The sequence below is a fragment of the Macaca mulatta genome, chromosome 19, assembly GCF_049350105.2.
Source record: "Macaca mulatta isolate MMU2019108-1 chromosome 19, T2T-MMU8v2.0, whole genome shotgun sequence".
NCBI classification, from domain to species: Eukaryota; Metazoa; Chordata; class Mammalia; order Primates; family Cercopithecidae; genus Macaca; species Macaca mulatta.
In genome coordinates this window covers 50,954,342-50,977,035 of record NC_133424.1, presented here as the reverse complement: position 1 = coordinate 50,977,035, position 22,694 = coordinate 50,954,342, and the positions used below count along the sequence as shown (strand labels likewise).

The following is a 22,694-nucleotide window of genomic DNA, read 5'->3' as shown; positions in this document are numbered from 1 at the left end:
CACGTCGCCGCGCGCCTGCGCTCTTTTCCACGTGCGAAAGCCCCGGACTCGTGGAGTTGTGAACGCCGCGGGCTCCGGAGCCGCACAAACCCGGGCTCACCATGAAGCCAGGTCAGGCTGGGGTGGGGTCCGGGATCAGGGACGGAGGCCGGGCGGGAATCCGGGTGCCAGGCCAGAATCGGAGGGGTGGGGCCTTGGCCTGGGGGCAGGGGTTCTGAGCACGGATCCGGTCTCTTGTGGGAAGGGGAATCCTGATTCCAGGAGGTCTAGGGGTTATTGACTGGCTTCGGAGGTCACGGTCGTGAGTCGAAGAAGGCCTTGGGCCTGGCATTGGGGGTCTTGACCTGGCGTTCGTCTCTTTGAGGCCGTCTAATAGGGATTTTGGATATTGGGCAGGAGGCGGCACTCAGGAGTCTTGGACTAGAGTCTGGATCCCGGCATCTGGAGTCTTGGATCGCTGGGCGTGTTTTGGGAATCAGCCTTGGGTCGGAGATGGAGAGTTCCTGACCTTGGGTCCTGGAGATGTGTGTGGGAAGCCCCTATTTGCCTTCCCTGTCGCTGCCACCACCACCATCCCCTTATCCCCCAACCCAGCTTTTCCGAGTGGGCCGGAGCGGAGGACTCCTCGGTTGGCCGTGTGCGGCACTCTGGCTCACTTTCCCGCCTTCTGCACTTACAGGGGGGCGGATCCCCAGGGATGGAGTGGAGATTTGGGGACTAAGATTTCCACCTCCGGGGCGAGACTTAACAAGCTCGGCATTAGATTGGGGTAGGGGGGTGGGTGGCTGTCACAGGACGTAAGTGGTTTTATTCTTTCGATTTTCCATTAGATTCTGCTGAACCCACTGCCTTCATGGTGGAATGATGAGGGTCCTGGCTTTGACAGCAGAAGGGCCTCAGTTTAGTATTTCAGTTCTGGCTCAGCTTCTTAGCCTGCTGTGTGACCTTGGGCAAGTGGCTTTACCTCTCTGAGCCTCTGTTTTCTCATCAATAAAAAGGCGCCAGTTAGGATTAAGCGACGTTTAAAAAAAAAATAGCACAGTGCTTGACATAATAGTATTGGCTCTAGCTGTTGCCTTTATCTTTCTCAAAGAGAACAAAATTAGAATCCTTCTCCGTGGTGTCTGAGCACTTCCTCCATCTGGCCTGCCCAACCCCCACTCGTCTGTGTGAGAACTTGCTTCATTGAGTTTGGAGAATTTTCCACCATGGCCCAAAGGGTCTGTTTTCCTGGAACAGGCTTTATTTTTCTTTTTTGTGTGTGTTTGTGTGGAGAGATTGGGGTCACCTGGCAGGAGATTTGTGGATCCGTGCCCTTCTCCCAACCTCCCTTTCTCTTCCGTGTTTGGGGGATCTCCTGATGAAGTGGGCTGAGGGATTGTAGGCCAGGTATCTCTCCTATTGAGATCCTGACTTGCCTGCAGGCATCCTGGTCTATGATTCCCTCAGAAATGGAGGATACCCCTTCTTCCAACCTTCTTCCGTTGTGTGGTAGAATGTGAAGTTGTAAAAGTTGTCAGGTGTTAGCTCTTTAGTAAGGATTTTAGTCTGAGTGAGAGAACCCTTTGGGAGCTTTTGAGCAGGGGCGTGGTGCAGTCTGACATTTTTAAAAGGGATTCTTCTTGCTTCCATGTGTGAAAGACCTCAGGGTGGCAAATGTGGAAGCAGGCAAATCGGTGGGAAGCTTGTTGCTGTAATCTAGGAGGTGGTGTGGTGGACCAGGATGGAAGCAGTGGACATGCTGACGGTTTTACATGCTTTTGAAGACAGAACCAACAGATTGTATGTGGGTGTGTGAGCAGAGTCAAGGATAACCAAGGGTTTGGGGGTGTGTAGCTGGAAGGATGGAATTGCCATTTTTGAGATGGAGAAGGCTGTGGAAGGAAAGCAGATTTTAAATCAGGGAGTTTGTGGAACCCCCCCTTCCCCCCAAAAAAGAACTTACTGGAAAAGTTTGTGTGAACATGTGTTTTTTCTGAGGAGTGGGTACTTTTGGTACATTTTCCCCCAAAAAGCTCCAGGACCTGAAATGAGATGTTTTGAGTATCTGGGATTGAAAGTTGGCCGGGCACGGTGGCTCAAGCCTGTAATCCCAGCACTTTGGGAGGCCGAGACGGGCGGATCACGAGGTCAGGAGATCGAGACCATCCTGGCTGACACGGTGAAACCCCGTCTCTACTAAAAAATACAAAAAACTAGCCGGGCGAGGTGGCGGGCGCCTGTAGTCCCAGCTACTCGGGAGGCTGAGGCAGGAGAATGGCGTGAACCCAGGAGGCAGAGCTTGCAGTGAGCTGAGATTCGGCCACTGCACTCCAGCCTGGGTGGCAGAGCGAGACTCCGTCTCAAAAAAAAAAAAAAAGAAAGTTTACACTCCTGCCCACTCCGCCCCGTGCACATGCCAGTACTTCCTTTTTATTAGGCCTGGGTTGAGACTTTCATAAACCTAGCTGTGGCATCTCCCCTAAATGAAGGTCCTGGCTTTGGAAAACTGTTGGAGGGTTTGGGCAAGAAAATAATGAGATCTGAGTGCTGTTAGGCACATGGATGCAGCTGGAAACCATCATTCTCAGCAAACTATTGCAAGAACAAAAAACCAAACACTGCATGTTCTCACTCATAGGTGGGAATTGAACAATGAGAACACTTGGACACAGGAAGGGGAACATCACATACCGGGTGCTGTTGTGGGGTGGGGGTAGCAGGGAGGGATAGCATTAGGAGATATACCTGATGTAAATGACGAGTTAATGGATGCAGCACACCAACATGGCACATGTATACATATGTAACAAACCTGCACGTTGTGCACATGTACCCTAGAACTTAAAGTATAATAAAACAAAACAAAACAAAACAGAAACAGCACTTATTAGTTGCTGTGTGGAAAGTGGACTGAAGGGGGATAGAAGATAAAAAGTGAACAACTCTTGGTTATGTTCTGGAGTTTTGAAAAGGAAACTGTTCATTTTAAAAGATCAAATTAGGAGTAGCTATTAAAAATTACATTTTCATCGTTAATACCATTAAGGTGCATAAGGAGGGAAGAGGAGACTCGTTCCCCTGAGTTTGAATGATGATGTTCAAAGTAGGTGCCAGATAGTGTATATGTGAAGTGCTCTGTGTGTACAAGGCATTAAATCTTTACAGCACTATAGGATGGGCACTGCATTTTTTTATTTTTATTTTTTTTTGATACTGAATGTCTGTCACCCAGGCTGGAGTGCAGTGGCACCATCTCAACTCACTGCAACCTCCACCTCCTGTGTTCAATTGATTCTTGTGCCTCAGCCTTCCAAGTAGCTGGGATTACGGGCACGTGCCACCACGCCTAGCTAATTTTTTTGTAGAGACAGGGTTTCACTGTGTTGGCCAGGCTGGTCTTCAACTTCTGGCTTCAAACTATCCACCTGCCTGGGTCTCCCAAAGTGCTGCGATTACAGGCATGAGCCACGGCACCTGGCCTGGCACTATATTGCTCCATGTCTTGCAGATGAAGTTTTCAAGACCCCCATGAACCTTCCTTACTCACTAGGGTGGAGAGTGGCAACGACATTGCCAGTCTCTCCATAAGGGATACTTGAGGGGAGTGACCAGCGCTTCCCTGGTCACCAGCTGATGGATCATGTGCTTTCTAAACAAATAAAGGGTGCTTTCTCCTTGAGGCAGGGCCCAGGGTTTAAGAATCATCCGCACAGTGCTCATTTAACATTTATTGAGCCCATACTTCGTGCCAGATGTTGTGCAGGGTTTTGGGGATGCGGTGGTGACCAAAACAATTAAAAATGCCTGCCCATTTGGAGCTTGATCTTAGTGGGGGAGGCAGGCGGTAATAATATTAAAAATGCCATGTGTGATCACTGATTTGAAGGGAAATAAAGCAGGGTAAGGGTACGGTGGCCAAAGTAGGCCCTTCTGAGGAACTAACATTTTATCATAGAGCAGAATGCAGTGAAGGAGCAAGTGAGCCGTGCACACGTGCAGGAGCTGGGCAGTGGGAACAGCACGTGGTAAAGATTCAGAAGCTGGACTATGTATGCTTGGTGGGGAAGAGCATGGAACCCAGCATAGAATGAAGTCAGGGAAGTCAGCACAGGCCAGATCCTTACGATGATGATTCTCAATGTGGGCTGCACCTTGGAGTCACCTGGAGAGCTTTATTTAGGGGAAGACCTTGCGCTCAGAACAATGAAATCAGAATTTAAAGCCTAAAGATTTTAGGCTTTGATTTCAGGCTTTGTAAGCCAGGGAAAGGAATTCTTATTTCATTTTGGATGTGGTGGAAACCCATTGGAGGGATTTGGGCAAGGGCATGATGAGATCTTACTTGCTGTTTTAAACACAGCATGTATTAGCTGCTGTGTGAAAAGTGGACTGTAGAGGGAGTAGAAGATTAAAAGTAAACAACTTTTTGTTAAGTTTAGGAGTTTTGAAAGTGAAACCATTCATTTTTAAAGATTAAATTAGGTTAAAAGATACATTTTTTATCTGTAATACCATTAAGGCGCATGAAGGGTGCGTAGGATAAGATCATAGTGTATCTTTACAAAAAACATGAGCAAACTTATTATTGAATAGATTACATCATGTGAGATTATTTTATTTTATTTTATTTTATTTATTTATTTATTTATTTTGAGACGGAGTCTCGCTCTGTCCTCCCGGCTAGAGTGCAGTGGCCGGATCTCAGCTCACTGCAAGCTCCGCCTCCCGGGTTTAGGCCATTCTCCTGCCTCAGCCTCCTGAGTAGCTGGGACTACAGGCGCCCGCCACCTTGCCTGGCTAGTTTTTTGTATTTTTTAGTAGAGACGGGGTTTCACCGGGTTAACCAGGATGGTCTTGATCTCCTGACCTCGTGATCCGCCCATCTCAGCCTCCCAAAGTGCTGGGATTACAGGCTTGAGCCACCGCGCCCGGCCCATGTGAGATAATTTTAAACCACTGGTTTTCCAACTATTTTTTTTAACTTGTGTGATTTAGTACTTCAGAGTTTTTGAAACCAAATCGCAGAAAATATTGAATCTGTTAGCACCAGAGTTCTGTTTTAAACATTGTTTTTTGTGTGTTTTTTTTTTTTTTTTTTTTTTTTTGGAGACGGAGTCTCGCTCTGTCGCCCAGGCTGGAGTGCAGTGGCCGGATCTCAGCTCACTGCAAGCTCCGCCTCCCGGGTCTACGCCATTCTCCTGCCTCAGCCTCCCGAGTAGCTGGGACTACAGGCGCCCGCCACCTCGCCCAGCTAGTTTTTTGTAGTTTTTAGTAGAGACGGGGTTTCACTGTGTTAGCCAGTATGGTCTCGATCTCCTGACCTCGTGATCCGCCCGTCTCGGCCTCCCAAAGTGCTGGGATTACAGGCTTGAGCCACCACACCTGGCCCTTAAACATTGTTTTGTACTAATGGTGTTTGCTGTCCTGAACTGGTAAGAATAAAGCCTATCTGAATCTATTATTTCTTTAACATATTATTTCCTACTGACACACTGCAAACTACTTGTAAAGTGTAGCCCATTCTTTAATGGCAGTTTGTTATACTTTTTCTTGTTTTTCCCCTGAGCTGACAGGGACGTCTTTAAGCTTGGAAGCAGGGCGATGAATTAGGGATGACATCGTGCTGTACTCCCCTGTGTTGTGGGGCTGGGGTTGACACTTTTCTTCCAGCTCCAAGGTCAGGAGTGGGAGGGTATGAAGACGTTTCCAGAGTCTAGGGGACCCTGTTGTCCCAGCATGTGCTCATATGCAGGGCTTACTCCTCACAGTAATTAATATTGACATGGAATGAATTCTGTGAATCTGCTATGCAACCAAGGAAATGAGGATATTAATAGTAACCTACATCTACTCATGTACCCCTCCCCTATCCCAACCCCATATTAGTATCTCCTTCCCATTCGCCAATATCATGAGTTTTGCATTTCTCATTCCCTTGCCCCTTTTCTTGGGCAACATTATTGTGGCTGGGTGTGGTGCCTGACACCTGTCATCCCAGCACTTCAGGAGGCCGAGGCAGGAGGATCACTTGAGCCAGGAGCTGGAGACTCGCCTGGGCAACATAGTGAGACCTCCATCTCTACAAAAAAAAAAAGTTAGCCAGGAGTTGTGGCACATACCTGTAATTTAGCTATTTCAGAGACTGAGGCAGCAGAAGTGCTTGAGCCCAGGAGTTCAAGGCTGCAGTGAGCTATGATTGCGCCACTGTTCTCCAACTTGGGGGGCAGAGCGAGACCCCATCTCAAAAAAAGCACTAAGCACAAAAAGATATTATGATTTTAACATTAGTCTCTTGTGTATAACTGAAGGTCATTTTCGTGATCTTGATTGTGAATATCTTCTATTTTATTTGTCCATTCCATTGATGGACATTTGGGTTAGTCTTCGCTTTTCTTTTGTTGTGGACATTCTTGGAAATGTGTCCTGCTGTACACGGGCACACGGATTTCAGGTTTCTCGCCTGAGAGGTATTGCTGGGTACAAGGTGGCTTCACCTTTTAAGCTTCATTGCCCTGATTCCTATTTTTGTTTCCACCACAGGTTTCAGTCCCCGTGGGGGTGGCTTTGGCGGCCGAGGGGGCTTTGGTGACCGTGGTGGTCATGGAGGCCGAGGGGGCTTTGGCGGGGGCCGAGGTCGAGGCGGAGGCTTTAGAGGTCGTGGACGAGGAGGTGGCGGCGGTGGCGGCGGCGGTGGTGGAGGAGGAGGAAGAGGTGAGTAAGGTTGGCTAGGGGTTATGGAGGAGGCCTTCCTGAGGCGGGGAGTAGGGAGGGCGGAGATTCAGGATCTTTCTCTCCTGTTGTACCTCTCCTTTATAGGTGGAGGCTTCCATTCTGGCGGCAACCGGGGTCGTGGTCGGGGAGGAAAAAGAGGAAACCAGTCGGGGAAGAATGTGATGGTGGAGCCGCATCGGCATGAGGGTGAGTGAGGAAGGCAGGAAGCTGGCTGGGCTTCAGGGGCAGGGAGAGGCGAGGGGTCCTCACCACTGCTCTGATCCCCTCACCTAGGTGTCTTCATTTGTCGAGGAAAGGAAGATGCACTGGTCACCAAAAACCTGGTCCCTGGGGAATCAGTTTATGGGGAGAAGAGAGTCTCTATTTCGGTGAGAACTGGGCCCCTGTCCAAGCCACGAGGGTCGCAGCTGAGGGTGTAGCCAGTAGTCTGTGTCTACCCTCACCCTGTGTCGTGCACAGGACAGCTGCAGGATTGTCATCATATGCAAACCACACTGTCTATTCCCTTCCTAATCCGCCTTCTGTGACTCCCCACTGCCTTCAGGTTAGACCCCTGAGTCTTCACTGTGGCCTCCAAGACCCTGCGCATTCTAGTTCCCCCTGCCTGCCCCCCGGCCTTGTCTCCTTCACTAACCATCTGACCAAGTGTCCTCCAGCCACCCTGGCCTTGCTCTTCCCACTCCCAGCTCTGTGGGAGGCTGCGTCCTTATCATCTGCTTCTCCAGGCTGCCTCACACCGCTCTGCCTGTCAAGGCCTTGGGGACTTCCTAATCGCTTTTCCCTCTCCTGGGAATGTCCTTCCTCAGATAACTTGATAACTTGAATGGCCCCTCGCCTCCTTCAGGTCTGATTTGGAATCTGCCTTTCAGCCCCTCCCTGGCCCCCTTTCTCATTTTCACCTGCTCCTTTCCCTGCTTCCCAAACTTCATGTCTTCTTTCCTGACTTTGTCTTCTCTCCTTAACACCTGTCACCATCTCATATGCCATGTTATATTTAGCTAGTTCGGTGAATACTTACGCCTTCTGGGCAGGGATCCTTGTCTTGTATCCTCAGCGCCTAGAGCAGCGTCTGGCACACCGTAGGTGCTGGCACAGTGCATGTTTGTTGAACGAGTGCTGGTTTTACTGTTACTCTTTGTGTTTATTCTCTGTTGCTGCCCCTTGAGTCAGTAACCTCCATGAGAGGGCAGCGACGGCACGTGCATGGTCACTGCTCTGTACTCACGTTGAGTTCTTGTGCAGTGATAGGACGGCCCAGTTCCTTTCAAGGGTCCTAGGGTTAAGGGCAGTGAGGTCCTGCAGAAGAGCCTAGCGCTGACTTCTGTCCCCATCTATCATCTAGGAAGGAGATGACAAAATCGAGTACCGAGCCTGGAACCCTTTCCGCTCCAAGCTGGCTGCAGCAATCCTGGGTGGTGTGGACCAGATCCACATCAAACCGGGGGCTAAGGTGCTCTACCTCGGGGCTGCCTCGGGCACCACCGTCTCCCATGTCTCTGACATCGTCGGTCCGGTGAGTGAGTGGATGGAGCGTCAGGCAGGAGGCAAAGGCTCCCTCCCCTCTGCCAACCTGGAATAGCAGGGTTTGACGGCTTGCCTTCACTGTGTGACTTAGGGCCAGGCCTTTTTCTGTCACAGTGCCTGTGAGTAAAAGGAGCGGCTTGAACCACCAGATAACGTCATTCAACCTCGCTCCTGGGTTCTTGGCCTCAAGGGAAGAGACGTGGGTGTGGGGTGACCAACCTTAGAGAGACAGCTGGGAGTATAGATACCAGACTGTTTGATTTGATGGGCCTCTTTAAAATTTTATGCTGCTAAAACCTGCTCTTCTGGTTTCTTTAGAAAGAACCAGGAGATCTCATGGTTTCTGAGCCTGTATAGGCTTCCCGTTTAGAGGACCCCTGGCACCCACATGTCCCACTCCATTACCCTTTGTTACTTTACGTGTTTATAAGCTATTAAATGTAGTGTCTTAAAGCCTCAGGCTTTGGCCAGACGAGGTGGCTCATGCCTTTAATCCCAACACGTTGGGAGGCCGAGGCAGGTGGATCACCTGAGGTCAGGAGCTCGAGACCAGCCTGACCAATATGGTAAAACCCTGTCTCTACTAAAAATAACACAAATTAGCTGGGTGTGGTGGCATGTGCCTGTAGTCCCAGCTACTCGGGAGGCTGAGACAGGAGAATTGCTTGAACCTGGGAGGTGGACGTTGCACTAAGCTGAGATTGCACCACTGCACTCCAGCCTGAGCAACAGCGAGACTCCATCTCAAAAACAAAACAAAACAAACAAGAAAACAAACCCTCAGGCTTTAATCAGGCAAGTTACCTAATCCATCCAAGCCTCAGTTTACCTCTCTGGAACATAGACTTGTGAAGATTAAATGAGTTAATTTCTGAAAGGTGCTCACAGCAGTGATTGGCCCATGGTTACATCATCTGTGTGCCTTGGCTTCCTGGCTTTAAGCCTCTGTTGGGAGCCTGGGCTCTCAGGCAGATGGGATTGGGTACTTTTGCTACTTGCTGAATAACCCTTGACCTGTGACTTTATGTCTGGACCTCAGTGTATTCATGTATAAAATGGACATGATAACAATAGTCATTATATGGTAGGGTTTTGATTTGGGGGTTGGAAGAGATGCTGTGTAGAGTGTATGGGCCTAAAGTAGGCACTCCATGCCTGAGAACTAGCATCATTGTTGATTCCTTTTTAATTTATTTTAGGATGGTCTAGTCTATGCAGTCGAGTTCTCCCACCGCTCTGGCCGTGACCTCATTAACTTGGCCAAGAAGAGGACCAACATCATTCCTGTGATCGAGGATGCTCGGCACCCACACAAATACCGCATGCTCATCGGTGAGGGGTCTGGGGGTGGCCCCGGTGGGGTAGGACAGGCCACTGCAGGCTTCCTGGAAGAAGCCAGTGGACCCCTGATTTAGATGGAGTTGGAGTGGATGAGCAGACCTCTTGAGTCTGCAGGAATAGAAAGGGGTAAGGGGAGCTAGGTGAAGCTGTAGAGGTGGCAGCTTGACTTCAGAATCTTGGAAGCCACCCTTGGAGGGCCAAGCTCCTCTCCTTCAGTCTCCTCCCCATCTCCTAGGTCTCCTGTACTTCCTGCCTCCTGTATTTATTACACTGCCCCTGCATTAAAAACCTCCTTTTGGGGGTCCTTATCATTGGCTGGTGAGAGCATAGCCCAGAAAACAAACTGAGCTATGGCTTGACCTAGAGGGGTCCATTGTGACTATTAATGACTTTGTTTAAAAAAACATTCAAAGGTATAATATAAAAGTTGAAAAGCCTTATAAACCACCCCCAGAGGTAACTGATGAGAACAATTTGATGTCTGCTTTTCCCAGGTTTTAAGTAATCAGTTTTCATTATACCACCTTTTCATTTTTGAAAAGTCACACTGCCTTAAATACATTATTTTTCATTCTGCTCATTTTTCTTTCTGTGTTTTTTTCCCCCGTGCACTCATACTATCCTCTTTGTTCTGCGACTTGTTTTCATTTCACGGTCCTGCAGACACTCTTGCCTATAAGTGCTCACTCACTCTTACTTGTCTTTTTGATGACGTGTCTGTCTCCCCACCAGACCCGGGAGCGTCTCGAGGGCAGGGTCCGGGTCTGACTCGTCTCTATGTCCCCCACGCCCGGCCCAGGGCTGGCCACAGAGTAGGTGGCAACCATGGTTTCCAAGAAGAGTGGATGAATGATGTGACTGTGGGTTTTGGACTCATCTTGGGATACTGGAGGGAGGGGGACCAGTGGAGGTGGGGAGTGAAACTGGAGGCAGGGAGAATCTCCCAGGAACCTGCTGGTGATGGGCATAGGCCCCTGGGAGGGTCTGGGATGATCCCTGTGACTCCAACTTGTAACTGCTGCCCCTTTCTCCTTAGCAATGGTGGATGTGATCTTTGCTGATGTGGCCCAGCCAGACCAGACCCGGATTGTGGCCCTGAATGCCCACACCTTCCTGCGTAATGGAGGACACTTTGTGATTTCCATTAAGGTGCGGGGTTTGGAGGAGTCTAAGATGGGGTGGCAGTGTTCTAGGGAGGTATCTTCTCTATCTGTATCTGTCAAATAGCCACCCAAAAGAGAGGGACCAAGTCTGCAAAACTATAGCTTTGGATCTAAAGAGGCAGGAGAGTGCAGTGGTCAAGTGCAAAATTGAGTCTGACCATCTCATTCCAGCCTGCCGTGTAAACTGAGCAAGTTACTTAACCTATATGCCTCAGTTTCCTCACTTGTAAAATAGAAATATTAGTCTAATCTTTTTCAGGGTGGATGACAGGATCAAATTAGTCAATATATATGAAGTGTTTAGAAAAGATCCTGGCCTAGGATACTAGATAAAAGCTAGGTGCATCTTTCACAACGTTTTATTTAGAAATAATGGAGAACTCCCCCATGCACCCTTCACAGGGTTCACCATTTGTTAGCCTTTTACTACATTTGTTTTATTATTCTCAACTGCATTATTACTATTATTAAAGAAGAGGAAGTAGAAATAAACCAAACAATTCCTGGGTATAAAACTTAAGCACTGGCTTTTAGATAAATAGGCTTCCTGCTTCAAATCCAAAGCAAACTAAAAACTTTTTTTTTTTTTTTTTTTTTTTAATTTGAGACACAGTCTCGCTCTCTCACAAGGCTGGCGTGAAGTGGTGCAATCTCAGCTCACTGCAACCTCCCTCCGCCTCCCAGGTTCAAGCAATTCTTATGCCTCAGCCTCCCAAGTAGCTGGGACTATAGATGTGTGCCACCACACCTGGCACTTTTATATTTTTAGTGGAGATGGGGTTTTGCCATGTTGCTCAGGCTGGTCTGGAGCTCCTGAGCTCAGGCAGTCTCACTGCCTCAGCCTCCCAAAGTGCCAGGATTACAGGCATGAACCCAGCCAGAAACTTCTTTAATTAAGCCTTTTATCACATTTCCTAAACCCAAGTGTCTTAGCCCTTTTTATGCAGCTATCACAGAATGCTATAGACTGGGTAATTTATTTTTTTTATTTTTATTTTTTGAGATGGAGTCTCACTCTGTTGCCAGGTTGGAGTGCAGTGTTGTGATCTCAGCTCACTGCAACCTCCACTTCCCGGGTTCAAGGGATTCTCCTGCCTCAGCCTCCCGAGTAGCTGGGACTACAGGTGTGTGCCACCACAGCCGGCTAATTTTTGTATTTTTAGTGAAGACAGGGTTTCACCATGTTGGCCAGGATGGTCTCGATCTCCTGATTTCGTGATTCACCCGCCTTGGCTTCCCAAAGTGCTGGGATTACAGGTGTGAGCCACAACGCCCAGCCTGAGACTGGGTAATTTATAATGAACAGAAATTTATTTGGCTACCAGTTCCAAAGGCTGGAAAGTCCAAGATTGGGGGTCTGAATCTGGCGAGGGCCAAATTGCTGTCATCCATTGGCAGAATGGTGAGAGCAAGACGGAAAGGGGGCATAATCATGCTTTTAATCAGGAACCCACTCTTGTGATAATAGCATTAGTCTATTCAGGAAGGCAGAGCCCTCATGACCTAAATCATCTCTCAAAGGCCCATCTCAATTCTGTTGCATTTAAGCGTTAAGGTTCCAACACATGAACTTTGGGGGACACGTTAGAACCACAGCACTGAGTTTTACTTGAATTAATAATGAAAACATCTGGTTTAAAGAGCACACAAGAGGAAAACAGCCCAAAGCCCTGTTGTGGACATCAGTCAGTCCTTTCTCCTCTTTAGGCCAACTGCATTGACTCCACAGCCTCAGCCGAGGCTGTGTTTGCCTCCGAAGTGAAAAAGATGCAGCAGGAGAATATGAAGCCGCAGGAGCAGTTGACCCTTGAGCCATATGAAAGAGACCATGCCGTGGTCGTGGGAGTGTACAGGTGAGCAGGGGCCCAGCAATACACCAAGACAGACATCTCTGTCCCTTGCACCCCGAGTGCCATGATCCTGGGGATCCTTCTTCATCACGTATCTTCCTCTCACAGGCCACCCCCCAAGGTGAAGAACTGAAGTTCAGCGCTGTCTGGATTGCTAGAGATGTGTGTTGATACTGTTGCACGTGTGTTTTTCTATTAAAAGACTCATCCGTCTCCCATGTCTGCTGCTCATTCCTCCCCTTGACCTGCTGACACAGGGCGCATGCACCCTTGGTTAACTTTGCGGGGTCGTGGGGTAAATTCTCACCCGGTCACAGAGCCCATGCTCCGTTTGTAGCTGCCTCTCGCGCAGTCGCAGCCCGGATATCGGTTCTTGGGTGTGATTGGTAGCTCACTGCGCATGCGTACAGGTAAGCGGCCGTCTCGCGCAGGCGGAGTGGCAGTCTGGGTCACGTGGGGGGAGCGGAGAGGGCGGGATGGGGGCGGAGTCCAGGGCGTGGGGGGGCCGGTTTGTTGTGGTCGCCATTTTGCTGGTTGCATTACTGGGTAATCGGGGCCCTGGCTTGCCGCGTCCGCCGGATACCCTCAGCCAGTGGGCAGGTCTGAGCTCGGGCTCCCCGAGCAGTTTGAGTCCCCTTGCCCGCTCCCTCAGGTAACGGCGCAGGGACGGTGGGGCGGCACGCGGTCGCAGGGAGGTGGGCAGGACGGGATCCGCCCTGCCCGCGTCGCCGCGAGACTTAGCGCGAGGCCAAGGGAGGAGAGGAGGGGGGTGGCGGGCAGGTGCGGGCCCTGCCTGGCTATTCATAGTTGAATTCCTGGAACCGGCCAAGCCCGAGGGAGCAGTTGCAGGAGGGAGGCTGGGAGGGGGTAGCCGGGCCCCACTCCCGCCCTTTGTTTGGGCTCGGCTCCGCGGGCCGCTTCTTCGTTGCCTAGCAACAGCTGCCCTAGGCTGTGATTGGCTGAGCTCTTGGCACCAGCGACCAATGGCACAGTTGTTGCCATGGCAGGTGCCGATTGCCAAGCTCAGTCGGGCCCCGCCTGCCGGTCTCGGCAGGCCCAGGAGGGCCTCCTGGGTGGGGGGCGGGACGCCGGGTCCCTAGGGGCTGGTGGCCACTCAGGGTGGGGCGTGTCGCCCCTCCCCCGTCCACCTGCTCTACTCTTCCCCCTCGTGCCCCGGGCTGACCCTTGTCCCCTCCTCTCCCCGCCCCCGGTGGCAGCGGCGGCTGCTGTTGTCACCCACCGGGCCGCCCGTCCCGCTTGCCCTCCCTGCCGCGGGGCCGGCCGGGCCAGGGACAGGCGGTCGCCTTTTCAGCGCTGCCACCGCCGCCATGCTGGCCGCTCGACCACCCGCCTGGGGGCCCCACCGCGCCCCAGCCCCCCGTGGGCCCCGCGCCAGCCCTGACCCGGGTAGGGGGTGGGGGCTGGGAGAGATGGTCCTGGTGTGGGAGGGCCCCGGAAAAGAGGTTGTTTTGGGGGGAAGCTCCAAGGGTGGAGGAGTCGTGGAGTGGCGAGGCATGGAATAGGAGAAAAGGATTTGACATGGGGGAGAAAATGGCCCATTGGGGAGATTTTTGCTGTGGCTGACAACTCTGGGAGGAGAGAACCCTATGTGATACTTGGGCATTTGGCTTTGAGGCCCTGTAGGAGTGGACACAGTTGTGGAATGACCCTGGTATAAAGAGGGGTGCCTGGAGAAAGGTGTCTGGTAGGAATATTAGGCAGTGTGTGTGTGTGTATGTAGGGGGGCAAGGAAGCAGTGTAGGGGAGAAAAGATCACTCTAAACTGTGGGAAGAGACACCTCCCATCAGGAGGAGTGGGCCTTGATTGGGATGGGGTCTTGGAGTAATGTGGGGAAGAGCCCTGTTGTGGCAGGGGGAATTGGGATATAGTACAGGGAGACTGCCTGGAAGGCTGGTTCCTAATATGGAGGACCTGATATAGGGAAGCGGTCTTGGCATGATATGGAGAGGGTCCCCTAGGAAAGTTGTGCCCTGGTAGATGAGAATGCCGTAGAGATAGGACTCTGTTCTGTAGAGGTTCTCAGATAACTTTGGTGTGGTTGGGAGGTCCCTAAGGACGCTGATGTGGTTTTAGGGCTGCAGAGGATTCTGCTGTGGTTTGGGAGGGGAACACTCATGTGGTTTGGAAATCCTAGAGTTCTCTGGGCTGAGGGAATCTACTGAGAAGGATAGATCTTGAAGTAGTGGCCCTTGCTGTACTACGGGCTGAGATCCTAATGTTCAGGGAAGACTTTAGAAGGGTGGGATCTTGTGTTAGGGGCCCTGGGGAGGGCCATGAGTAGTAATGAGAAAAGAATGAAGCTTACTCCTCTGCATACTGTCTGTGGTTTCTATCTTTTTTCTTTCCCTCCTCCGAATTATTGGTGTCTTCCTGTCCTCCTTTCCCTGTGATGGCTCATATCAACCCCTGCCTGGCCCCCAATCATTGTCTTTTATGTGTTCTCTTTGTGCTGCCTTAATCATTTACTTGGTCATTATTTGTCAAGGGACTGCTGTGCCACCCCCCACCTGGCTGCCACTTCTCTGCCCCTTTTCTTCATTGCTACCTGTTGCTCCGTTGTGCCCTTTTCCTCTTCTCTCTGTTCCCTGCCTTTCTCATGCCCACCTCTTCCGCGCCTGGCACTATTCACATATCCCTTGTTCCATGTTGTTTTCCTACCGCCTGTCTGCTCTCAGGTCTCAGCGGCGGTGGCAGCCGAGGTGCAGGATGCAAGAAGGCGCCCCCCGGCCGGGCTCCCGCTCCAGGCCTCGCTCCCCTGCGGCCCTCTGAGCCCACCATGGCCATCCCACCGGGCCATGGTCCCTTCTCTGGCTTCCCAGGGCCCCAGGAGCACACGCAGGTACGCGTTCAGCTGGCTCCTCACCTGCCTGGTGGTAGGGGGAGGCTGGGGATAGAAGGGTCTCCAGACCAAAATGTAGTGTGGTTGCCCAAGACAGTCTCCTGGGCACATAATGGGTCCCATGGGATTGGAAAATAACAGAGGAGTTTTCAGGCAGAGTCAGGGTTTGGAGAGGTTGGGTTCAAATGCTTACCCAGTGGTTAAATTACTTAGATTCTCCATACTCGAGTTTTCTATTCTGTGAAATGGGGCCAATAATGATACCTGCCTCACACGGTTGTTGTGAGGATTAAATGAGTTAATGGTATGCATGTAGAATGCTTAGAATGGTGCCTGGCGCATAGTAAATACCCAATAAATGCTCACTAAGAAAAGTTCAGAGTGAAAGATCTGGAGGGGGTGAATGGGGAGGGAGGTTGAGTCTAAACGGTCTTGAGGCCAAGAGGCATGGGTGGTGCAGGGCAAAGCTCTCCAAGGCTGGAGGCAGTGAAGGCAGTGACATGCAGATCTTGAAGCAGGATGGAGTGGGAGGTCCAGGGGCCAGATCAGATCCAAGAGTCTTGGAGTGAAAGAACTATGCAAAGACTTGGTGGGGGTATGGGTTGGGGCCCAAGGGATGAGGGTAAATTGAGATAGAGGAACTTCAGAGGATACCCAGAATGGCTGGCTTCACAGTGAAGAATGGGGAGGAACAGAGCCCAGATTTTCCATATAATCTCTCCCACTGAGGTTCAGAAAGGAGTAAAGGTGAGGGGTGAAAGGTCAGGGTTCACTCATTCACATCACAGGTCTGAAAGAGTATCCATTGTGTGCCAGGCCCTGCTTTAGGCACTGGAGGTACAGTAAGAACAAGAGAAAGTCTCAGCCCTGGGGGAGTTTCTTTCCTAAATGGGTGGAACAAATACAGACAGCAACCAAATACATGATGCGCCAGCAGCCCTTATAGTTCTTCCTCTTGAGGTTGGAGGTAAAGGCCCGCCCTCAGTGCCCACCCCTCACCCTGCCCTGCAGGTATTGCCTGATGTGCGGCTACTGCCTCGGAGGCTGCCCCTGGCCTTCCGAGATGCAACCTCAGCCCCGCTGCGTAAGCTCTCTGTGGACCTCATCAAGACCTACAAGCACATCAATGAGGTGGGCAGGGGCTGGGGGATCCTGGGCTGGGTGCCGAGGGTCTTGGCTGCTGGCATGAGTCACTCACCAGTCCCCATCTCCTGGCTGGCTGGCTGGGCAGGTATACTATGCGAAGAAGAAGCGGCGGGCCCAGCAGGTGCCACCCCAGGATTCGAGCACCAAGAAGGAGAAGAAGGTCCTGAACCATGGTTATGATGACGACAACCATGACTACATCGTGCGCAGTGGCGAGCGCTGGCTGGAGCGCTATGAGATTGACTCGCTCATTGGCAAAGGCTCCTTTGGCCAGGTGTGGGACACCCCCCTCTCCCACCCTGATCCAAGGCCCCACTAACATTGACCACATACCCAGTGGTTCAGTGGCTTCAAATCCCATGCTGGGCCACTCACCCTAGCCCACTTAGTTTCCCTGTGCCTCAGTTGCCTTTTCTGTAAAACAGTTTAAATAACAAGACTCAACATAAGGTGGTATGTTATTTCACGTCCAGCGTTTCCACCAGTGCCTGACTAATGGTGTGCACTCAACTGCGAAGTATGCATAGTGTTCTCGGTGGGCCTCCTTGCCTGGAGGGAGGAGAATGGTGCCTGGCTCTGCCCTGCCCCCACCCCTTTCTTCTTGACATGCCCTGCCCCAACAGGTGGTGAAAGCCTATGACCATCAGACCCAGGAGCTTGTGGCCATCAAGATCATCAAGAACAAAAAGGCCTTCCTGAACCAGGCCCAGATTGAGCTGCGGCTGCTGGAGCTGATGAACCAGCATGACACCGAGATGAAGTACTACATAGGTGAGGCCCGGGACTGGCAGGGCTGTGGGCACCTGGGATAGTGGGAGCTGGAGCCAGTAGGGATGGGTCACACCCCTGCCCCACCCTCAGGAGGAGGCTGACATCTTCAGAGCAGGGTTTGATCTGTGCTTCACTGACATCAGTGATTCTCCTGCTGCTTTTATGGTTTTTGTCCTATTTACTTGGTAGTGGTCAGAGGTTACTGAGTGCTCACCAACGGCCAGGCTGTCTTGGAAGCACTTTATGTAAGTTAACTCACCACAGCCCATAAGGGGAAGGGCATTATTACCAACATCTTGAAGAAACAAAACCCGGGCTTCCATCCTAGTTTCTTCTTCAATAAAACAAACAAAAACAAACAAAAAAAATGGGCTGGGTGCGTGGCTCACGCCTGTAATCCCAGCACTTTGGGAGGCCGAGGTGGGTGGATCATGAGGTCAAGAGATGGAGACCATCCTGGCCAACATGGTGAAACCCTGTCTCTACTAAAAATATGAAAAAATTAGCTTGATGTGGTGGCACGCGCCTGTAGTCCCAGCTACTCGGGAGGCTGAGGCAGGAGAATCGCTTGAACCTTAGAGGCGGAGGTTGCAATGAGCCAAGACCATGCCACTGCACTCCAGCCTGGTGACAGAGCGAGACTCTATCTTAAAAAACAAACAAACAACCAAACAATAATAACAACAAAAACGAAGAAAGGAAAAAAGAAACCCAGGGATTCAAGTGCTGTCACTTGCATGAGGGGGCAGTTTGTACTAATTGAGCTATAATTTGATGAGGCCGTGGACTCCAGAGCTGTTACTCTTAACATCTGTGCCAGTCTTTCTCCTCCCTTAAACTGATTCCTCTTAATGGACATAAACATCACAACATAATCATAAACAGCAAGTGGATTTTAAAATGGTTTCGTTTGAAAGGAAAATGTACATCCTTAAAGTAGATGGAAAACTAGTGTCCTTTGCCACAAAAATGAATACAAGGGAGATGAAAGCAGTGTTACGAAATTAAAGGAGGAAGTGTAGAATGTGTTAGAGCTAGTAGTAACTAATGAAACTTTCTCGTTTGTTTAATTGGAGGGTTTGACAGAGACTTGGAAAGAGCGTTAACTTCCTGTGTGAACCTAGTTGTTTGTTAGATAAAAAGATCTTGACTAGCAGATGGTACCCGTGGGCACAGCACATGTGGCTAGTGATCAAAGAGTGTTGTATGACCCCAGGCCACCACCTGCCCTCTCTGAGCCATTTTTTCTCTGGCCCATTTTCTCCCCTCCCTCGCAGTGCACCTGAAGCGGCACTTCATGTTCCGGAACCACCTGTGCCTGGTGTTCGAGCTGCTGTCCTACAACCTGTATGACCTCCTGCGCAACACCCACTTCCGCGGCGTCTCGCTGAACCTGACCCGGAAGCTGGCGCAGCAGCTCTGCACGGCACTGCTCTTTCTGGCCACGCCTGAGCTCAGCATCATTCACTGCGACCTCAAGCCCGAAAACATCTTGCTCTGCAACCCCAAGCGCAGCGCCATCAAGATCGTGGACTTCGGCAGTTCCTGCCAGCTTGGCCAGAGGGTACGGGGCAGCCCGGTCCTGGGAGCAGGGCTAGTGGTTTGGGTGAGGCAGGGCCAACAGGAGGCTTAGGGGCGGGGCTTGGCTGGGATGGGATTATTAGGAACTGCTGGAAGTGAAGGATAGTGCTTGGGGTGGGGGTGTGGATGTACTGCCCACTAGGATGGGGAGGGTGAAGCCTGAGGGGGCAGGGCTCGTTTTGAAGCTGCCAGATGTGAACAGGGTAAAGTTGGGTTGGGTTTGAGCCCTGGGTGCTGCTTTACTAAGTTTTTGTGTTCTGTGTTCTTAAAGCCGGGGATGGAGGTGGAAGGCTTCAACTTTGCAACTCTGTGTGAGCTGCCACTAAAAATGACAATAGTATAGGGCTGGTGGAATGTCAGCCTCTGCCTGGTGACCCAGAAAGGCCCAGGATCGGGGTTGGGGGTGGAGATCAGGGTCTCTTTAGGCCAGCAGGCTCCCCAGATTGATAAACAAGATGGCACCAGTGGCTCCCAGAAAACTGGTGCTGATAATGGCAGGATTTGGAGCCTCAGTCCCCATTTTGTCAGCAAGAGGCTTGTCCTTAGTTGGGTCCTCTTAGCTTTGGGGGTGTCAGTGGGACCAGTAGAGGAGGCTGGGACCCTTGACGATGACCCTTTTCCCAGATCTACCAGTATATCCAGAGCCGCTTCTACCGCTCGCCTGAGGTGCTCCTGGGCACACCCTACGACCTGGCCATTGACATGTGGTCCCTGGGCTGCATCCTTGTGGAGATGCACACCGGAGAGCCCCTCTTCAGTGGCTCCAATGAGGTGTGCCCCCAGGAAGGGGTGTGCTGGAGGTGGAGGGGGTGGAGCCTGGCTGGCCTGATGACCCTGACTCCCGCCTGCTCACAGGTGGACCAGATGAACCGCATTGTGGAGGTGCTGGGCATCCCGCCGGCTGCCATGCTGGACCAGGCGCCCAAGGCTCGCAAGTACTTTGAACGGCTGCCTGGGGGTGGCTGGACCCTACGAAGGACAAAAGAACTCAGGAAGGTGCGGCCCCTGCCCCACGCCACTCCTCCCACCCCGTGGCCCCTCACTCACACTTGGGGCTCTCTCCCCCTGCTCCCTCTCCCTTGTGTCTTTCCCTTCCTTCCTGTCCCCCTTGTCTGTCTTTTCCTTCCTTCCCTGCCCACCCCATCTCCCATCTCTCCTTCCCACCCCACAACTCTTCTTAGCTTTTCTTTCCACTTTCTCTCCTGTGCCTCTGTTTCCCCATGTGTGTCTCCCTGCCCCTCCTGCCCACTGACGGCCACTCTCTTGCCCCCCCTCCCACCCCCTCCCTGCCAGGATTACCAGGGCCCCGGGACACGGCGGCTGCAGGAGGTGCTGGGCGTGCAGACGGGCGGGCCCGGGGGCCGGCGGGCGGGGGAGCCGGGCCACAGCCCCGCCGACTACCTCCGCTTCCAGGACCTGGTGCTGCGCATGCTGGAGTATGAGCCCGCCGCCCGCATCAGCCCCCTGGGGGCTCTGCAGCACGGCTTCTTCCGCCGCACGGCCGACGAGGCCACCAACACGGGCCCGGCAGGCAGCAGTGCCTCCACCTCGCCCGCGCCTCTCGACACCTGCCCCTCTTCCAGCACCGCCAGCTCCATTTCCAGTTCTGGTGGGTGCCCACGTGCCCAAATGGGGTACAACAGGGGTGGGGGCTGCTCAGGTTTGGCCTGTCCTAGGGGACCTTGTTACTGGGTCTTCACACAAGAGCTCTGAAACTGTTTGATCCTGAACTCTAAGATGATGTGTGGGATGGGAGAGCTCCAGCTGGCCCTGACACAATCTCTGAAATTGGACTTGGGCTCAGATCCCTGAAACTGGTTCTGACTCTAAAACCCAAAACTGAATTCCAATCTAAAATCTCAAAATTGGGCCTGGTTCTTCAGATGGGCTCTGATCTTGAAGCCTGAACCTGAGCCTGGGCCATGAACTTCACTCAGCCATCCCAAAACCCACTTGCCACCTTCTCTCACCTTATGCCCCTTCACCTCTCCTCCCTGGCACTTCCAGGAGGCTCCAGTGGCTCCTCCAGTGACAACCGGACCTATCGCTACAGCAACCGATATTGTGGGGGCCCTGGGCCCCCTATCACAGACTGTGAGATGAACAGCCCCCAGGTAATGAAGCTTTGGGGGCTTTGGAGGTGGGTGGTGGTGCCTGGGGCTTAAGGACTGGGGTCTCCATCATCCATTGCTCCTTTGCTTTTTTAGGTCCCACCCTCCCAGCCACTGCGGCCCTGGGCAGGGGGTGATGTGCCCCACAAGACACATCAAGCCCCGGCCTCTGCCTCATCACTGCCTGGGACCGGGGCCCAGTTACCCCCCCAGCCCCGATACCTTGGTCGTCCCCCATCACCAACCTCACCACCGCCTCCGGAGCTGATGGATGTGAGCCTGGTGGGCGGGCCTGCTGACTGCTCCCCACCTCACCCAGCGCCTGCCCCCCAGCACCCGGCTGCCTCAGCCCTCCGGACTCGGATGACGGGAGGTCGTCCACCCCTCCCGCCTCCTGATGACCCTGCCACTCTGGGGCCTCACCTGGGCCTCCGTGGTGTACCCCAGAGCACGGCAGCCAGCTCATGACCCTGCCCCCTCCCTGGGGCCCCTCCTGAAGCCATACCCCCCCCATCTGGGGGCCCTGGGCTCCCATCCTCATCTCTCTCCTTGACTGGAATTGCTGCTACCCAGCTGGGGTGGGTGAGGCCTGCACTGATTGGGGCCTGGGGCAGGGGGGTCAAGGAGAGGGGTTTGGCCGCTCCCTCCCCACTAAAGACTGGACCCTTGGGCCCCTCTCCCCCTTTTTTTCTATTTATTGTACCAAAGACAGTGGTGGTCCGGTGGAGGGAAGACCCCCCTCACCCCAGGAACCTAGGAGGGGGTGGGGGCAGGTAGGGGGAGATGGCCTTGCTCCTCCTCGCTGTACCCCCAGTAAAGAGCTTTCTCACATGCCTGCCTGAGCGTTTGCAGGGCTTCGGCTCCCCTCACCTGACCCTCAGAGGCGTGGTGGGGAAGGGGGTTTGCGGAGGGGGTGCTGGAGGAGCTCTGTGGTGTGGAGACGTCTCTTGTGGGGAAGTTGTGGCTCTTGTTGCAGGCATGGGGCTGCAGGTCTGGGGCACCAGCTTTCTAGAGAGATCGTGGATGGGATCCTGATCGTGGATGGGATCCTGGCCTACATTTGCCTTTTCTTGGGTAAACAGACTGAAAGGGTAAAGGCTCAGCTCTGGCCTGTCTCTGGGAAACAGGTGCCCTAATAAGCCGGGGCGTCCGCAGAGCCAGCACAGGAGTGGCTCCTCAGGCCAAGCAGGCGTCCAGTAGCCGCTGAGTGCACTTAGCAGGCTTTGTTGGCGCCAACTGGGGAATAGGCAGACAATAGGTACAGACTCTGCCCCCACATGTGTACTATCCAACCCTTTGGAATCATCGCGAAACAAAGTGTTTTGAGATTCTAAGGAAAAAAGATTTTCCCGGGGTTCCAGGTAAGTGGTCCTGTTTCCATGGTAATTTGGAAATGTACGTCTCCCAACCGGCCAATCAAGAACTGCCCAGTTCAAAGGGTACCGTCTCCCACCACTGGGGCGCGGCGCTTTCTGGGAAATGGAGTTCTACTTAGTCGCTTTCTGCGGTGTCGGGGAACTACGGCAACCAGAGTTCTTTTCGCTCAGGCTTGGGGGCGGGTTTTCAGGCAGCCAATGAGCAGTCTGAGGTATCCGGGTCCTGGATGTTCGTGGTGGTTAGGAGGTGGAGAGA

The 22,694-nt window shown here is 52.4% G+C and overlaps 2 protein-coding genes across 8 annotated transcripts; both read left to right on the top strand.

Annotated features, from left to right (window-relative positions):
- Positions 1-22: 22 nt before the first annotated feature.
- FBL (fibrillarin) lies at positions 23-12,805 on the top strand. 2 transcript variants are annotated; one of them, XM_077982741.1, is made up of 10 exons: positions 23-111; positions 6,523-6,577; positions 6,671-6,693; positions 6,799-6,900; positions 6,988-7,082; positions 8,057-8,227; positions 9,438-9,570; positions 10,616-10,728; positions 12,450-12,595; positions 12,701-12,805. In XM_077982741.1, exons 1-10 carry the CDS (start codon positions 102-104, stop codon positions 12,723-12,725), a joined length of 873 nt encoding a protein of 290 aa, XP_077838867.1. In that variant the 5' UTR covers positions 23-101; the 3' UTR covers positions 12,726-12,805. The 2 variants fall into 2 exon arrangements, with proteins under 2 accessions (XP_077838867.1, XP_014979407.3); XM_015123921.3 differs by having other exon boundaries at positions 6,523-6,693.
- Positions 12,806-13,081: 276 nt separating this feature from the next.
- DYRK1B (dual specificity tyrosine phosphorylation regulated kinase 1B) lies at positions 13,082-21,893 on the top strand. 6 transcript variants are annotated; one of them, XM_015123816.3, is made up of 12 exons: positions 13,105-13,244; positions 15,290-15,453; positions 16,465-16,584; positions 16,685-16,873; positions 17,223-17,370; positions 18,648-18,934; positions 19,576-19,722; positions 19,807-19,947; positions 20,245-20,280; positions 20,365-20,560; positions 20,959-21,065; positions 21,159-21,893. In XM_015123816.3, the coding sequence occupies exons 2-12, from the start codon at positions 15,391-15,393 to the stop codon at positions 21,528-21,530; spliced, it is 1,806 nt and encodes a 601-aa protein (XP_014979302.2). In that variant the 5' UTR covers positions 13,105-13,244; positions 15,290-15,390; the 3' UTR covers positions 21,531-21,893.
- The last annotated feature ends 801 nt before the right edge of the window (positions 21,894-22,694 follow it).